This window comes from Pteropus medius, unplaced genomic scaffold (genome assembly GCF_902729225.1).
Source record: "Pteropus medius unplaced genomic scaffold, Ma_sr-lr_union100, whole genome shotgun sequence".
NCBI lineage: Eukaryota > Metazoa > Chordata > Mammalia > Chiroptera > Pteropodidae > Pteropus > Pteropus medius.
Genome location: NW_024344240.1, coordinates 15,211,170 through 15,227,549, shown reverse-complemented (window position 1 = coordinate 15,227,549; position 16,380 = coordinate 15,211,170). Strand labels below are relative to the sequence as shown.

The 16,380-nt window shown below is 33.7% G+C and overlaps 1 protein-coding gene and 1 pseudogene across 4 annotated transcripts in view; one reads left to right on the top strand and one right to left on the bottom strand.

The window, feature by feature from the left end:
- The first annotated feature begins 311 nt into the window (after positions 1–311).
- The window catches only part of CUNH12orf50 (chromosome unknown C12orf50 homolog), a 33,924-nt gene continuing 17,855 nt past the window's right edge, over positions 312–16,380 (top strand). For 2 of the 4 annotated variants that reach the window (XM_039869330.1, XM_039869329.1), the window contains exons 1-3: positions 312–366; positions 2,603–2,722; positions 3,072–3,192. In XM_039869330.1, the coding sequence (XP_039725264.1) occupies positions 2,711–2,722; positions 3,072–3,192 (133 nt within the window). In that variant the 5' untranslated portion in view covers positions 312–366; positions 2,603–2,710. Of the gene's footprint in view, positions 634–2,602; positions 2,723–3,071; positions 3,193–16,380 lie in introns of all 4 variants that reach the window. The other 2 variants (XM_039869328.1, XM_039869327.1) reach the window with 2 other exon arrangements.
- LOC120607512 (uncharacterized) lies at positions 11,311–11,429 on the bottom strand (annotated as a pseudogene).

Genomic DNA, 16,380 nt, shown 5'->3' with positions numbered 1-16,380 from the left:
TTAAAATTTTAGTTTTATTTTTAAACCATATATAGAAATAAGATTTAGAAAATAGCCATATTTATCTGTGAAATACTTAATACTTTTAAGTTATGAAATTATGACCTCGTTTATGTTCCATAATCAATCAGAACATTGAAAGAAAGTGTACTATTTTATTTTTATTAGCCATTTTTTGTTAATAGACTAGAATTGAAGAAGAGGAATACTACACAGTATTCACTAAGGTAAACTAACCTACAGTTACATGTGAGGTCATTTCTGATGAGCAAACAATGGATTTGGTAACAATGAGGAAAATTCTGGAAGTCTGAGTTTGTGTGCTTACTAGCAACCACTTTGAACATTTCTGCAAAGCTAGAGAAGGTATCTTCTAATTTAAATTTCTTTAAGAATTATCTATTGTGTAATATACTGTCAACAGGAGGTCAGTTTTAAAGGAATACTACTGATAGCCTGAAAGACTGCGGAAAAGAAATTCTTTTTCCCCCTTACACACTGATAGTTCTTATATTTATATTCCTGCAATTTTTATATTTAAAAAAAAAACACATTGGATTAGCAGCAAGAGAGTTGAAAATGGCAGAAGTTGGGAATGACTGCTATTTCTTTTTTAATTCCACATGCATAAAGGTAAATATTATACAATTTACAGTACTTCACATGTTAAAGCTTTTTAGTAGAATGGAGGAAGATATGGCAACAATTTGCTTTGCTGAATCAAAATTTACTATTTTCCCGTAAACTATTTTATGTATTTAAAATCTGAAGTAAAAGCTTACCATATATTTTTGATATATTGATATCTCTGAGGAAATCTGGGATAATTTAAAATTTTGATTTGTTTGAAACTACCCTTGCATATGCCAGTTCCATGCCTACGGCGTTTTTATCTTTGTATGACACTCTCACCTGTATGTGGCTCTTTGAAACATCAAATTCCTAATATTGAAACATCATATGATACATCACACTGTTTTGGTTAATGTGATTTCATTTATATAAATTCAAATAAATTCAGGTCACTATCAAACTTAGTTTAATAAATCAAATTGATTCCTCATTTGAAATTCATTAACCCAATTACTGAATTTCCTCTGTCAAAAGTCTAAATAACAGCAAACATTTAATATTATGGAAAAAGGAAAATAAGTAATTTAAACAAATTAGTCAGATATGAATTAAAGTTTATAAAGTTAAATGGGAAAAAATATTTAAGAGATTAAGATTAATGGATCACAGTGAAAGCAAATAAATGTAGAAACTCAATGCTTGGGCTTCATGTTCATGGCAGAATGAAATCAGTGAAAGATGTGATGAGACTGGTTTAAGGAAATTTGAATCAACCTCTTTGACTGTAAGAGTTAAATCCACTTTTATTGCCTGTTACCTTATGATTAAATCCTTATATGAAAAATAATAATAGAATTTATGTCCTTTGTGGGCAGAGAGTTTGTCTGCTTCACTGCTATGTCCCTGAGTACTCAGGACAGTGATTGATGGGTAGAAAGTTCTCAATAAATAATTAAATGAATAGATAAAAATAATAATAGCAATCACAATACTGTATCTCACATAATTTTAGCAACAAATTGTGAGGAAGGCATTTTATTCTCCTTTTAAAGATGAGGAAACTGAGGCACAAAGAAGGTGAGTAATGTATTGACTTAGTGACTATGGACAAGTAATATAGCAAGGCGTTCAAATACTGGTTTATCTAGACTCTATGCATTACTCTGTACTGCAAGATCCACAGATCCACTTTTAAAAGCGGAGAGAGTAAAGATGAGAGTAAGAGAGTGATGAAAAATAAAAAACAATTATGGAACGTGTGTCAAAAGAGGGAATAACTTAATGGAATAATTTTATTGTACATTACCTACCTCTCTTCCCAAAAGACAATGACCTATAGTTTTCCAACTGTGGATCTATGTGTAAAAGACAAAGAATAAAAAAAGTAATAGCAGCCCATTAAAATAATCTACATCTGCTTTCGTTGGTATATAACGATATTGATGTGTGTTTGTATTGGCACAATTGTTTTATCTTTGTAGACCAAGTGCACAAAGCATATATATTTAATATAATGTAACATAATGTGATAATTACATAAAATTCCACAATAATCTAAAGTTTAAGCTCCATTCACTTTTTTTTATATTAGCACACTGAACAGTATCTCCATAGACTAAGAAAACGTTGTTTAATTAAAAAAATTAATAGAGATCTTCACAATTAGAAAATGGCTGGTGATTCTTTCTTTTTTAAAAATTCTGGCTTTCTTCAGAAAGAGTTATTGTGTCATTGGATTGTGTTCTAAAGCATCACTGGTCTCATATATCTATGCTGAATGAACCATATTGATTAAATGATAACAAAAAATAGCATTTTACCAGTGAGTTGTGGCATGTGTACTATTTAATTTGATTATACTGTTAGTCTCTCACTAAAATTAGACTAATTTTAAATTTTAGATTTATGGTCTTATATTTGTAGTACTTTTTTGTGATTCTAATTTAATCTCATTTTCTTTAATTTACTGTTGTGGAACACTAACATTAATATATTGAGTTTTCTATACTGCTTACTTTTTTTCTTTTAGGGTTCCCAGTGCCGATTCCGACACTGTGAAGAGGCCCTTGGCAGTGACACTGTGTGCTCATTATGGAGAGAAGGAAAATGTTTAGATCCACTTTGCAGATTTAGACACATGGAAATGCAGGTAGAATTACTCAGCATCATCATATTTGTTAAAAAGTTCTCCCTTCCACTAATATTAAACGATATTCTTATCATAATAGGGAAAACATAATTCTTTTTTCCGCTACTTAATTTTAGGCATTTTGCAGTTTACTCAACTTAAAATCTTGGAAAAAATGGAGGAATATATTTTAGGAATAGTCATTGCATCTTTTAAATAGCAGAGCTTAAAAACGCCAAAAGGCAGGAAATACACACTATCCTAAATCAGTAATTGCAGTAGATTTTGTCACATTGTGTTACATTGTAGCACATGGTATTTATTATGACTATTGTATCTAATCATTTAATTTCCCCACCTCTTTGTCTAGCAAAACTGCAGTATTTCATGCTTCTGGGAAACTCAGCCTCTTGGTTGTGTGAAGATCAGTTGTATCTTTTATCACAGCAAACCTCGAAATATCAATGGATTATTTTTGCCACCAAGTAGCAGTGAGTAAATATTTTTTAGTAACATAGACCATATTATAATCTGGTTTTGGAGTAGTAGCATAGAATGACACATTAAAGTATGCAAAATAAGTAATGCGGTTTAATAGCCAATGGATGATTTGGGAGGATTCTACCAAGAATCATGAGCTGAAATTTAGAATGACCCATCAAGTAGCTAACAAGATAAAGTATATGAAGAGCAAGTTAAACTTCCTCTGACTGTGTGTATCTAAAGTGGATCTTATTTATCTGAAAAGCAAGATGATGACTGACCTCACTAGGTATAAGAAAACTGTGTCTCTGCAAAGCATCACACAACTGGAGCCAAACTCAGTGAGGTTATAGCTTTGCTATTTTCCCTTTGAATATGCAGAAAACTATCTCAAAAGTGAGGAGAGCAAAGGCATGCTCTGGTTTGCACACTTCTGCTTTTAGAAGAGCAGTTATATAGGTGGTTCTTCTTAAGACTTTGGTGGTTAAGAAAATGTGACCCAATTACTGCAAATGCCATGGCACAATTCAATACAACTAAATGATACTGAGATTCTGCTGTGTGGTAAAACTTACCCTAGGTTCATGGAAGGTGGAGGATGGGGGATTCAGAGGACATGATGCCCTAAAACAGTAAATGGCAAGAACTTTGCTTAAGAAATTGGTAGTGTCATGTTTCTCTGATATTGTAACTACTCCACTCTCCTGCTATGGCCATCATATTTCTCCTGATGGAATAGTTCTAGAAATAAGCCTACAGGATATCAATCTTTTGGGATTTGAAAATTTGGCTTCAGATAATTCTTGACTAAAAACTTGACCCTTTTGTTATGTTCGTCTGGAAAACTCTGACCTCATCATATTCATCACACATGCAGTACCTTGATCGACATTTCCCTTCCTCACTACACTGTAAACATGATGAGGATGGAGATCATGACAGTTCCCTTACCAATGCTTTGCACAGTGTCTGGAGTACAGCTGCTCTGTAAAATTGGACATATGGATAGATGAACGGGGGATGCAAACATGACTACTGAAAGATAACCTACTGAGATGAAAATTTTGCACCTATTAAGTAATTAACTTGGCCCCATTGGTCTACTTACAGTGTGATTTTATTTCATGAGGAATGTTGTACTAAATTCTTTATATCTAGTTAATAGTTTGCTCCCTAATGGTTGATGTATAAAATTACTATCTTTCAAACCAACTCATTCAAGACTGGAAGGAAACAGACTGTGTGTACGGGCAAAGAAGGAGTGGAATGTGTAACTGATAATTATTTGGCTCCCCACTGTAAGACATGCCCTGGGCATGTGCATTACCCACAACTAACTTGGCTACAAGTTGAAGATTCCCATGATCTATCTTCTTGAATTGACCATTTGCTAGAATAGCTCACAAAATTCAGAAACATGTAACTTATGTTTACTAGGCTATTATATAATAAAGAATATCATAACAGATACTGATGAATAAGTAGATGAACAGAGACATAAGAGGTGCTCTGGAAGGGCTGGGGCACAGAAACTTCTGTTCCTGTGGAGTTCGGGTATGCCACCTTCCTGGTATGTGGAAATGTTCAACAACCTGGAAGCTCTCTGAATTCCAAGCTTTTGGGATTTTTATGAAGGCTTCATCAAATAGGCATGATTAATGATTAACTAAATCTCCAGTCTTTACTTCCCCAGAGGATGGGGCCAAAAGTTCCAAGTTTCTAACTGCAGTTCTGTTTTTCTGGTGACCAGTCCCAGTCCTGAAGCTATCCAGGAGCCCACCAAGAGTCACCTCATTAGAACAAAAGGCACTCATATCGCCCAGGAAATGTCAAGGGGTTTAGGAGCTCTGTGTCAGGAACCGGGGTCAAAGACCAAATATTAGAACAAAAAAATCCTCCCAGTGATCTTGTTACTTAGAGAATTACAAAGATTCTAGGATCTCTGTGCCAGGAACTGTAGACAGAGACCAATATATGAATTTTCTATTATTTCACATCAGTCAGTACCAGAAACCTCATCTCTCAAGTGACTCACTTCTGTCCTTACTGGTCCTTTTCATCTTCCCCTCTCTAACCTTCTATTATCAGCATAATTCTTTCTCAACTTTTTCCTTTACCTTTTCCTTCATCTTTATACTTTGAGTAATTTCCCCCTGTGAACCTAGCTTTTCCTCTGATATTCTCCAAGTGGTGGCTGTTTTTCTCTCAGTTCTCAAGTACCACTTGACCTGGAAGTGAAATAAAAGCTTTCCTTGGTCCCCATAGCCAATTTCAGTTTGTTCTCTGTCACTTTTCCTTAAAACTATCAAATTTGTACTTCATGTCAGCAGCTTACATTATTATTACCTCTCAGTGTTGCTGTTTTTGCTTTTGTCTACATCTGTCCAGGATCTTCCTCCTTGTTTTTCAAAAGTATGAACTTTTGGCTTATTGTAACTCTAATAATACTCCTGCATCAATTCTTGGTGATTTCAATATATAAATATATGACCTATCCATCACCCTAGGCTCTCAGTTCCTTGAACTCAGTTCTTCCACTGATCTTATCCATCCCCATCTTACGCTCTCTTAGTCACTCTAATTGCTAATTACTGCTCCCCTACCCATGATCTCAATTATATGCTTCTCATCCTATGACCTATTTTCTATTTCAATCCTAGACTCCTGACTTATGCAATTCTTCAAACCCACTGGGGCCTCCAGTTCATTGATTAAACCATCTTTTCACAATCCCTCACCCTGGATATCTTTCCTCACCTCTGTCTGGTAATGTGTCCCTTGCACACACCTTCCACACTCTTTCCACTTTCTGGCTTCACTGTACTTGTTTGGCAACCATAATACTGGTTAAACACAACTCTCTACCTATTCAGTGATGGAATCCATTACAGCTGAACATTGCTGCAGAAAAATATACAACCACTCTCATTGGATTAATTTCATTACCACAAATCTCAAATGAGACCTTAATATTGACAGCCAATCATACTTCATGATACTTCTCCAATTCATTCATACTCTTCCAGACTATTTTAGAACTCTTCCTTTTCCTGAAACTTCCTCCCTGTCCTCCCAGGTGATGACCTTATGTCCTCCTAAACCGAGAAACTTTAATAAGAACCTTCACTGATTTCTATCACCACATCTACTTGCCTCTTCTCCACTCTTTCCAAAGATAAGCTATTTATACTCCTACCTAAAGCCTATCTTTTCATTCATTAACTAAATCTTACCCCCTCTTGTCTACTCAAGGACACTGATTCAACAATTCTTCCCTCTCTCTTCTACATTATTATTATTGTTATTATTATTAGATCATTCCTATCAGCATACAAGCATGTATTTATTTCTCTAATTATTAAAAAAAATTCACTTCCCTTGATCCATTCACAAGCTACCACCCCATTTTTTTCTTTCTCTTTGTAGCAGTTCTCAAAATCGGTATCTATCCTTGCTGTTATAAAATCTACTCCTCTCGTTCTCTTTTAATCCCATGTAAATCAGACTTTTTAGCCTTTTTTTCACCACTTACATACAAACTGTTACATTCAGCGATCAATTCTCAGTTTTTATGTAACTTGAACCATCAGCAATTCACACATTTAATCCCCTTTCCTCATGGATATAATTTTTTTATATAGCTTCCAGGATACCATACCTTCTTTGTTTTATTCCTACCTATCTTGTGCTGTTTTTACTCTCCCTTGCTGATTTTCCCTCTTTTCCCAACCTCTTACATGTGGAATGTTCTAGAAGTTATTCCTTCATTCTCTTATTTTCTCTGTCTACTCCCTTGACAATCCATCCACCTAATGGCTTTGATTATAACCCACATGTAAATTATACCCCAATTACATATCTATTCCAGAACTCTCTCTTGAACTTTAGATACCTACAGTCAAATTTTCACTTGGACTTTTAACTTGGATGACTAATAGATATTGCCCATTTAAAATGCTCAAAACTTAACTCATGATTTCACCACTATACTCCCAAACCTGCTATAGCCTTTCTAGCTTGGTTTGATGGCAATTCTATCCTACTTGCTCATGTCATCTTAATCATTCTCAAATTTTCTGTTTCTCTCATATTACACATCTAATCCCTATAGAAATCCTGTTAAATCCTGTCTTACTATATCCAGAATCTGACTTTTCTCATCATCCCTATTATTCCCACCCTGAACCAAGCCACCATCATCATTTCATGCCTAGATTACTGCAATAGCCTCCTAACTAGTTTCCCTGCTTCAGCTCTTGTCCCTTTATATCTGTTCAAAACACAGTTGTTAGAGTGATACTACTATGCGTAAGTCAGATGTCACCCCTCCAATGGCTTCTCATTTCTTTCAGAGTAAAATCAGTCCTAACAAAGGCTTAAGTGACTCTACTTGATCTGGTGCTCTGTTATCTCTGAATTTATCTCCCACAACTCTTCTACCTGCTCATTCTGCTCCAGCCATACTAGTTTCCTTGCTTTTCTTAGAGCATGCTAGCATGCTCCTGCTTTAGAGGCTTTGCATGCAATATTTTTCTCTCAATATCTTTTCGGCTAATACCTCTTCGAAGCATTAGTCAAATACTACCTTTTGATGAGATCTATTTTAAACATACTAATCTGAAATGTAATTAGCCTTCCCACTTCCTCCTATACATTCCCGATCTTCTTAGCCTTGCTGTACTTTCTTTTTGGCATATCCGTTATCATTTTCTCAGATACAGTATAATGTACTTGTTAATTACATCATTGTTTGTTGTCCATCTCTTCCTTATAGAATGAATGTTCCATAGAAGCAGGAATCTTTCTTTTGTTCACTGATGAATCCCAAGCTCCTAACATAGGAACATAGTATCACCTATCACACAGTGGACGGTTCTAACCTAGGAAGTTCTGAACAATATGTATTTGTGTTAAGCAGGCAACTATTTTCTCTCTGCCCAGACATGTTTCTGTGTATTAGGAAAGAAGATTCAATTTCTAGACTATAGGAAACTACCAAGCTCAGTTGAATTATGTATTGAACTACTATATCATCTGTTCATTTTGTAAATATTTCGATACCTAAAAAAGTATAATTTGATCTTTTGTAGACCAATATTTCCTACAATATTTCCAGGAACATCTATCCACTAAGGTTCATATTAACCAAAACTTGGACTATAAATTTAGACAAAGATTACATTATAAAACTATACCTTTATGAAATCCACCTTTTAATGTTCCAGTTTATGACAATTCTTTTGTAGCAAAATATAATCAAGTATTAATTCACACAGCACTGTGCAGTTTATATGTGTGATTTTGTCTCTTAGTAATATAAGATAAAAGTTAGACATTTAAATGTGCAACCTGTGAAAATTTCTAGGGCCTCTGCTTGAAGAATTGAGACCCATCATGTGGTCCATATTAAGTGGGTGAGTTGGAGCGACAGCAACGCTATCTAAATCACCAGCTGTGCTCTTCCAGACTGAGGCACATGCCAAGAGCAATTTTTCATTAGTTGATTTGCCATTGTATGTTATCTTTAAGTACTAAGGGTAATTATCAAGAGTTCTGCAATTTTTGTCTGAGACTATAAAACTGCCAGTCAGTCTTTTTGCAATTTAAACTTTAACCTACTAGCAAATTTTAAAAGGTTTCAGACTCTTTTGAAAGAGAATTCATTTAAATGTTGCTAATTCAGACATTTAAAAAAGAAACCTAATCCTTCAGTGGTTATCATCTCCAAATTTAAAAGTAAATAACTGCTAAACCAAATGATAGTGCTACGAAAACATGAATCGGTTGATATTTGCTATAATTATAAGCATTAACTGGGCGTTTCTGAGTATATTTCATATTTTCTTTGCAAGCGTGGTGGGTACTAGTTCTTTCTCCCATGGCACATGTTAGAGGTTAGTGTGCTCAGAAAAACTTTTTCTCCTAAGAAATTCTAAATTTTGTTAAGGTACAATTAGTTTAAAACACAGTAGCTGAAACGTTGAAGCAATTGTTCATCTCCTTGGCTAAATGCTATGTTACTCTATGATAAACAATTCAATGGAATATTTGATTCTTGGAGAACTGACTATTTGGTCACTTTAATGAACTTTGGATCAGCTCACTTTAGAAGATCTTGCCTAAACAAATATGTGTACATGACCTTTTTATTCCAAATCTGGAAAAACCATTGTCTAATAAATGGTTTTAAAATAGTTTAATTAAAAACTTGACTTGAATATTTGAGTCATTAAAACAGATTTTGTGTGTGTGTGTATGTGTGTGTGTGGCAGAGTTAAGACACAGAATAAGACAATTATTAATGGTTATGAGAGAGAAAAACTCTTCAACTCAGTTCTTTCCTCTTTGAGGGAGGGGGAAAGGGGTTGAGTAAATGCCATAATCCACACAATATAGACCCCTGGAACAATTAGTGTTTGAATGGGTTATTCTTCATCCTGACTGGACGCTGTGTCTCTTCTCATGCATGATCCAAGTTGCTTCTAAAAGTGCAAAAAAGTAAAATAAAGACTGGTACTCAAATACTAATTCACTAGTCCTAACATTTTTTAGTCATGTCTGACACTGCCACAAACTTGTTCTTTCGAGCTATGTAAACGGCATAAATTTTAATTATGATTTTAAAAAAAATGAAGTCGGGTAATAAAATATAGGAAAATCTCATATTCAGTGTTTATGAATAATTTCTTATATTAAGCTTTTTCTATGTGTCAGAACCACACTGAGCACTTTGCATGCCTAATTTTATTTAATTATTTTAAAACCCTTCTAAATAGGTAGTTATAATTCCCAATAAAAATGAGTAAACTGAGGCCTAGAGAAGTTAGTATCTTAGCCAGGATAACACATCTTATAAGTGGCAATATCTGAATTCAAACACACTGACTCTAAAACTGTTTCACAAAAAAAAACAAAAAACAAAAAAACAAAAACGCAAAAAACAGAACTGGCATTTCAAGTATATTCCATTCCTTTTGGTCCTTTAAATGGAGCCACCCATGAGACCACCTAATCTGGCTTTCTCCTTCTAAATGGCTAATTCTTTTCCGCTCTACCTCCTAGCCATCCATTTGAAGCTATTATTAAGGTTATTTACATTTAATAGAAGACTCCCTATCCCCCTTTAATTTACAATAAACAATTGATTACTTTTAGCCTTTCTGAGTTTTGTGTACTTCCATTAAATAAGGTTTCTTTTTCTTTCTCTATTTTCTCCATTTATTTCTGGCCACACATTAGTGAACCTTGTTCCCTTTAATCATCTGACACCCAGAAGCCCAGGTACCCCACTGCTGTTTGTCTAATCTAGAGGTTCTTGACTCTCGGTCCCAATTAGAATTACCTAGGGAGATTAAAATAACCAACGATAACAACAAAAACAGCTAAACAAAACAAAACATTCCTAGTCACCATCTAGACCACCAATTAAACTGATGCATGTTGAAGCCCAGCTTTCAGTACACTTTTTTCCTCCCAACTTTTCATTTAAAAAATGTTTAACCTACAGAAAAATTGCAAGAATAGTTCAATGAACATCCATTTATGTATTATTCCTCATCAGTTTGTCAATTTACTTTCTCTTTTCCCTCTATTGTACTTACATATATGCACATAAGGTATTAATACATATTTATCTCCCCTTTTTTGAAACCATTTAAGTGTTGCAAATATCCTGACACTTCATCCTTATGTACTTCAGCATGTATCTCCTAAATCAAAGGACATCCTCCTACATAACTACATTACACATAACTACCACATACTGTAAATTTAACAATGATATGATACTAATATTCAACCCATACTCAGATTTCCCTAATTGTCCAACGATATTCATTATAGCAATGCTTCTCAAAATTTGATATTCATGGGAATCATCTGGGGGATCTAGTGAAATTACAGTCTGATTCAGTTTGTCTAAGCTGGGGCCCGAGGTTCTACATTTATAACAAGCTGTCATGTTCCTGGAATGTCGTGTTGACTAGTGTAGCTTTATAGTTAGTTGTTTTCCAATCCAAGATTCAATTAGGCCTCATTTGTTGCAATTAGTTGTCATGTCTTTTTAATATTCATACTTCCTTGTTGTTTTTTTTCTTCCATGTCATCAACATTTTATCTTTTTTTAACACCTACAGCACCTGGTATTCCTAGGTGGTCTCCCATCTAAGTGCTAACCAGGCACGACCCTGCTTGGCTTCCTAGATCAGACGGGATTGGGCACGTTCAGGGTGGCATGGCTATAGACTACCATCGACATTTTAAAAAGTTCTGGCCAGTTGCTTTGCAGAATACCACTTAAATGAGAATTTGCTTCCTCATAATTAGATTTACATTAAACATTTTTGGCAAGAATACTACAAAGAAGATGAATCAGTATATTTTAAGATCTATACAAGTGTGGCTAATGTCCTAACCAAACCATTTTATGTGAGTGTTCTTGAAGAATTAGTGAATAGTAAAAAGATTGATGAAGCACCTTTTTTACTATGTCAAGGAAAAGGAAGGGAAACACCCAATTCCCAGAGAGTATGAATTAAAACAACTTATTGAGTCAAAAATAATTGAATTTTTCGTGCAAGAGTCGTATATCATCTACATGTTTTGACTTTGCATTTGTGTTCTAGGTGTGGGAGGGATATAACAGGAAACATTGCATTATGATGACACAAAAATTACATCTATATAAAAAGAATTGAATTTCTTTTGAAAATTGGTAAAACATAATAGTTTTTCATTTTTAAAATGTCTGGGCATGACATGGTGGGCTATCACAGGTACTAAACAAGACTCTTGGTTGTAAGCAGTGATGCCTTGTCAAATAATTCTCCTCCTCATCTCCACCTCAGGAAAAAAAAAAAGGCAGCATTTACCAATTTTTGTGGAACAAATCTCCCATCGATGATTTCAAGCTTCCAATGTAACATGAATTTGTTTGCAAAATTCCTGAACATTAGACAGTTGGTTCTTATGTGCTGAGCTAAGCTCACTCAAGCACACTACTGATTTTAAGAAGAGAAATTTGTCTCAGTCTGGTTTAAGGGAAAACTAGAATTATTTGACTCATGTAAGTGAAGAAATTAGATTACAGAGCTGACATCAAAACTGGCTGGGTCCAGACTTTCTTTGCCAACTCTTGGCTGTGGGCTAGTGGAATTTTTCATATACTGTAGTTGCCCCAGAAGCTTCAAATCTAGATACTGGAGGCAGAATAAGCAAAGGTAGAAAACTCTGGGCTATACTGGGTTAAAATCTCTTTTCACCACATACTTAGCACTGTGATCTTAGTAATTTAATATTTCTGTGGCCCAGTTCCTCTCTCATCTGTTTTAAAAATAGTAATAATACCTGTGTCATGTAATTGCTTTGGATATATGATGAATCAATAATACCTAATAGTTTAGAAGACTATCTGACAAAGAGTAAGCACTTAATATGCACTCAGTATTTTTGTCATTATTATCATCGCTCTAAATTAACCTCAGAAAAAATAAATCTTTTGTAGCTAATGCCTTAACATTAAAGTTTATCTAATGATGTGGGAACAATGTTTATCCCTAACGATTGTTCAGACCAGGAGAATATCTAATCTTTAGGGCTTGGAAGTCATTTTCACTCAAATTAAATGGATTGAAGATGGTGAAAAGGTGATTCCCTAAAGGAAAACCGATGTCCTTTATCTAAAATGAGGGAAGGAATGTCTATGGGGAAGGCAAAAATAATGATGTTTACTACATACTATTAAAAAATATATCTTTTTCAAGAGATGGAATATATCTGATCACACCAAAATTGATCTAGTGATGTGAAACTACATGGATAGTTTTGCATAAAAAATCATGGTGACAAAAACAATCTATTTGTATAAATTCATGAAAAGGTACATCATAGTAGTTCTTTAAAATACAAAGACTGTTTACCAATGGTCTTTGGGGATCTCATGGAAAAGTTACCACAAATCAATAATATGTATCAAAACTCTTAGCACATTACTGTTTTAACCATTATAGAGAGGTAAACTTAAGTACTGTCTAAGAAAGTTTTTTGTATTACTGGATTACCAAGAAATTCACCTGAATTATTTTTAACTGGATAGTTTCTGGTCACTAAATGTTCTCTCCTTCCCATCTTATCACTTTCTCTTTCTGATATATATTATAATTCACTGAATAGAAAGATGTAATGAGCAGTGGTCTTTATTTTTTTAATTTAAAAAAAATCTTATCTAATTAGCTTCAAATATACAATACATTGGTTAGACATTTATATAGTTTATAAAATGATCCCCCTAATTGCTCCTTTTTTTCTTCTGGCTCTCCACCTAGCCAATATATTAATGCTAACTGAACTCCTTATGCCATGCTCCCCATCCCCATGACCATCTATCAACTACTAATTTGTACTCGTTTAACCCTTCATACCACTCCCCAACCCCCAACCCCTCTCCTCTCTGTCTAGCACCAAATCGTCCTCTATATTTATGAGTCAGTTTTTAATTAGTTTGTTCTTTTTTGTTCCTTTGATTCCACAAATAAGTGAAATCGTATGGTATTCATCTTTCTCTGTCTGACTTATTCCACTCAGCATAATAACCTCTAGATCCACATCCATGTTGTTGTAAATTTTTTAATGGCTGAGTAATATTCCATTGTATATATGAACCATAACTTCTTTATCCAATCATCTGTTGATGGGCATTGAGGTTGCTTCCATATCTTGGCTATTGTAAATTGTGCTGCCATGAATATTGGGTTGCATAGATCTTTACGAATTATTGTTTTGATTTTCTTTGGGTAAATACCCAGTAGTGTAATTGCTAGGTCAAAAGGAATATCCATTTTTAATTTTTAGAGAAACCTCCAGACTTTTCCATAGCGGCTGTACCAATTTGCAATCTCACCAACGATGTATGAGGGTTTCCTTTTCTCCGCATCCTCGCAAACACTTGCTGTTCTTTGATTTATCGATGATAGCCGTTCTGACAGATGTGAGGTGATATTTCAATGTGGTTTTAATTTGCATTTCTCTGATGATTAGTGATCTTGAATATCTTTTCATATGTCTATTGGCCATCTGTATTTCCTCTTCGGAGAAGTATCTGTTCAGGTCTTCTGCCCATTTTTTAATTTGATTGTTTTTTTGTTGTTGTTGAATTGTATGAGTTCTTTATATGTTTTGAATATTAACATCTTATCAGATGTATCGTTAGTGAATACCTTCTCTCAATCAGTCAGTTGTCTTTTTGTTTTGTTGATGGTTTCCTTTGTTGTACAAAAATTTTTTAGTTTGATGTAGTCCCATTTGTTTATTTTTTCTTTTGTTTCTCTTGCACAAAGAGATATATCCAAAAAGAAATTATTGTTAGCAATATCAGAGTTTACTGCCTGTTTTCTTCTAGAAGTTTTATGGTTTCAGGTCTTAAATTTAAATCTTTAATCCATTTCGAGTCTATTCTTGTATATGGTATAAGAAAGTGGTACAGTTTCTTTTCTTTCTTTCTTTTTTTTTTTTGCATGTATCTGTCCAATTTTCCCAACATCATTTATTGAAGAGACTGTCTTTATCCAGTTGTATATTCTTACCTCCTTTGTCATATGTTAAGTGAGCGTGTAGGCATGGATTTATTTCTGGGCTCTCTATTCTGTTCCATTGATCAATGTATCCGTTTTTATGCCAGTACCATGCTGTTTTGATAACTGTAGCCTTGTAGTATAGTTTGATATCAGGTAGTGTGATACCTCTACTTTGTTCTTCTTTTTCAAGATTGCTGTGGCTATTTGGGGTCTTTTATGGTTCCATATAAATTTTAGGATTATTTGTTCTAGCTCTCTGAAAAATGCTATTGGTATTTTGATAGGGATTGCATTGACTCTATAGATAGCTTTGGGAAGTATGGCCATTTTAATGATATTGATTGTTGTCACCCATGAGCAAGGTATATGCTTCCATTTATTTGTATCTTCTTCAATTTCTTTTTTCAATGACGTATAATTTTCTGAGAATAGATCTTTCACCTCCTTGGTTAGTTTGATTTCCAGGTATTTTATTGTTTTCGATGCAATTGTAAATGGGATTGTTTTCTTAATTTCTTTTTCTGAAAGTTCATCATTAGTGTATAAAAATGCAGTGGTCTTTATTTTTGATGAACCGTTTCCTAAAACATTTTTGAGTAAACTCTTTGATCATAAATTTAAACAGCTGCAAAGGATATACTTTCTGACATTTTATCAGTACCAAAATTTAAAAATAAAAAAGTTATTACTCCTTTAAATATAACTAGACATTTGATTGCCATAATGATTTGATACCCATTATCTTAAAAATATATATAAGAACAACAATCACAATTAAAATTCAAACATGGCCTAAAATTTACAGGAAAATTCAAAAAGCTAATAATAGTCAAGACTTGCTTAAAGAAAACAAAATGACAAGACTCGTTCAATTAGATATCAAGGCCTATAAAGTGATAAAGTTTAGGACAGTGTAACTAAGGGCTAAATAAAATGATAATGGAACAGAATGAAAATTTGGAAACAGATCCTTGCAGAGAAAGACACTTGATTTGTAACAGGTACCATGGCTGAGCAATTGGTAAAGGATGGTCTTTTCAGTTAATGACAGAAAAATGAAATCCTCTCATTTTAGAAAAAAATGTATAGTTGAAATGTCCATATTTAAAAAGACAACCTAAAATCAATAACTTAATCTTATACTTTAAGACACTGGAAGAAGAAGAGCAATGTAAACTTAAAGCCAATTGAAGGAAGAAAATAATTAAAACAGAGCAGAAATTAATAGACAATAAAAAATCAATAGAGAAAATCAATGAAAGCAAAAGTTTGTTCTTTAAGATTAAGAAAACTGAAATCTTTTGCCACCCCCCCAAAAAGAAAAAAACCCAAATTACTAAAATCAAGAATGAAAGTGGAGTCATACTACAAACCTTACAAAACTAAAAAAGATTATAAGGGAATATCATGAACGATTAATTATATTGCAACAAATTAAATAATTTAGATGAAATGAAAACTTCTAAAAAGATACAACTACCAAAACTTAACTCCAGAAAAAAAATAAAAAGTCTAAATAGACTTTTAACGATAAAGAGATTAAGTAAAAATTTTCCCACAAATGAAAACTCAGGCTCAGGTGGCTTCACTATTGAATTATATCAAACATTTAAAGGAGAATTAATA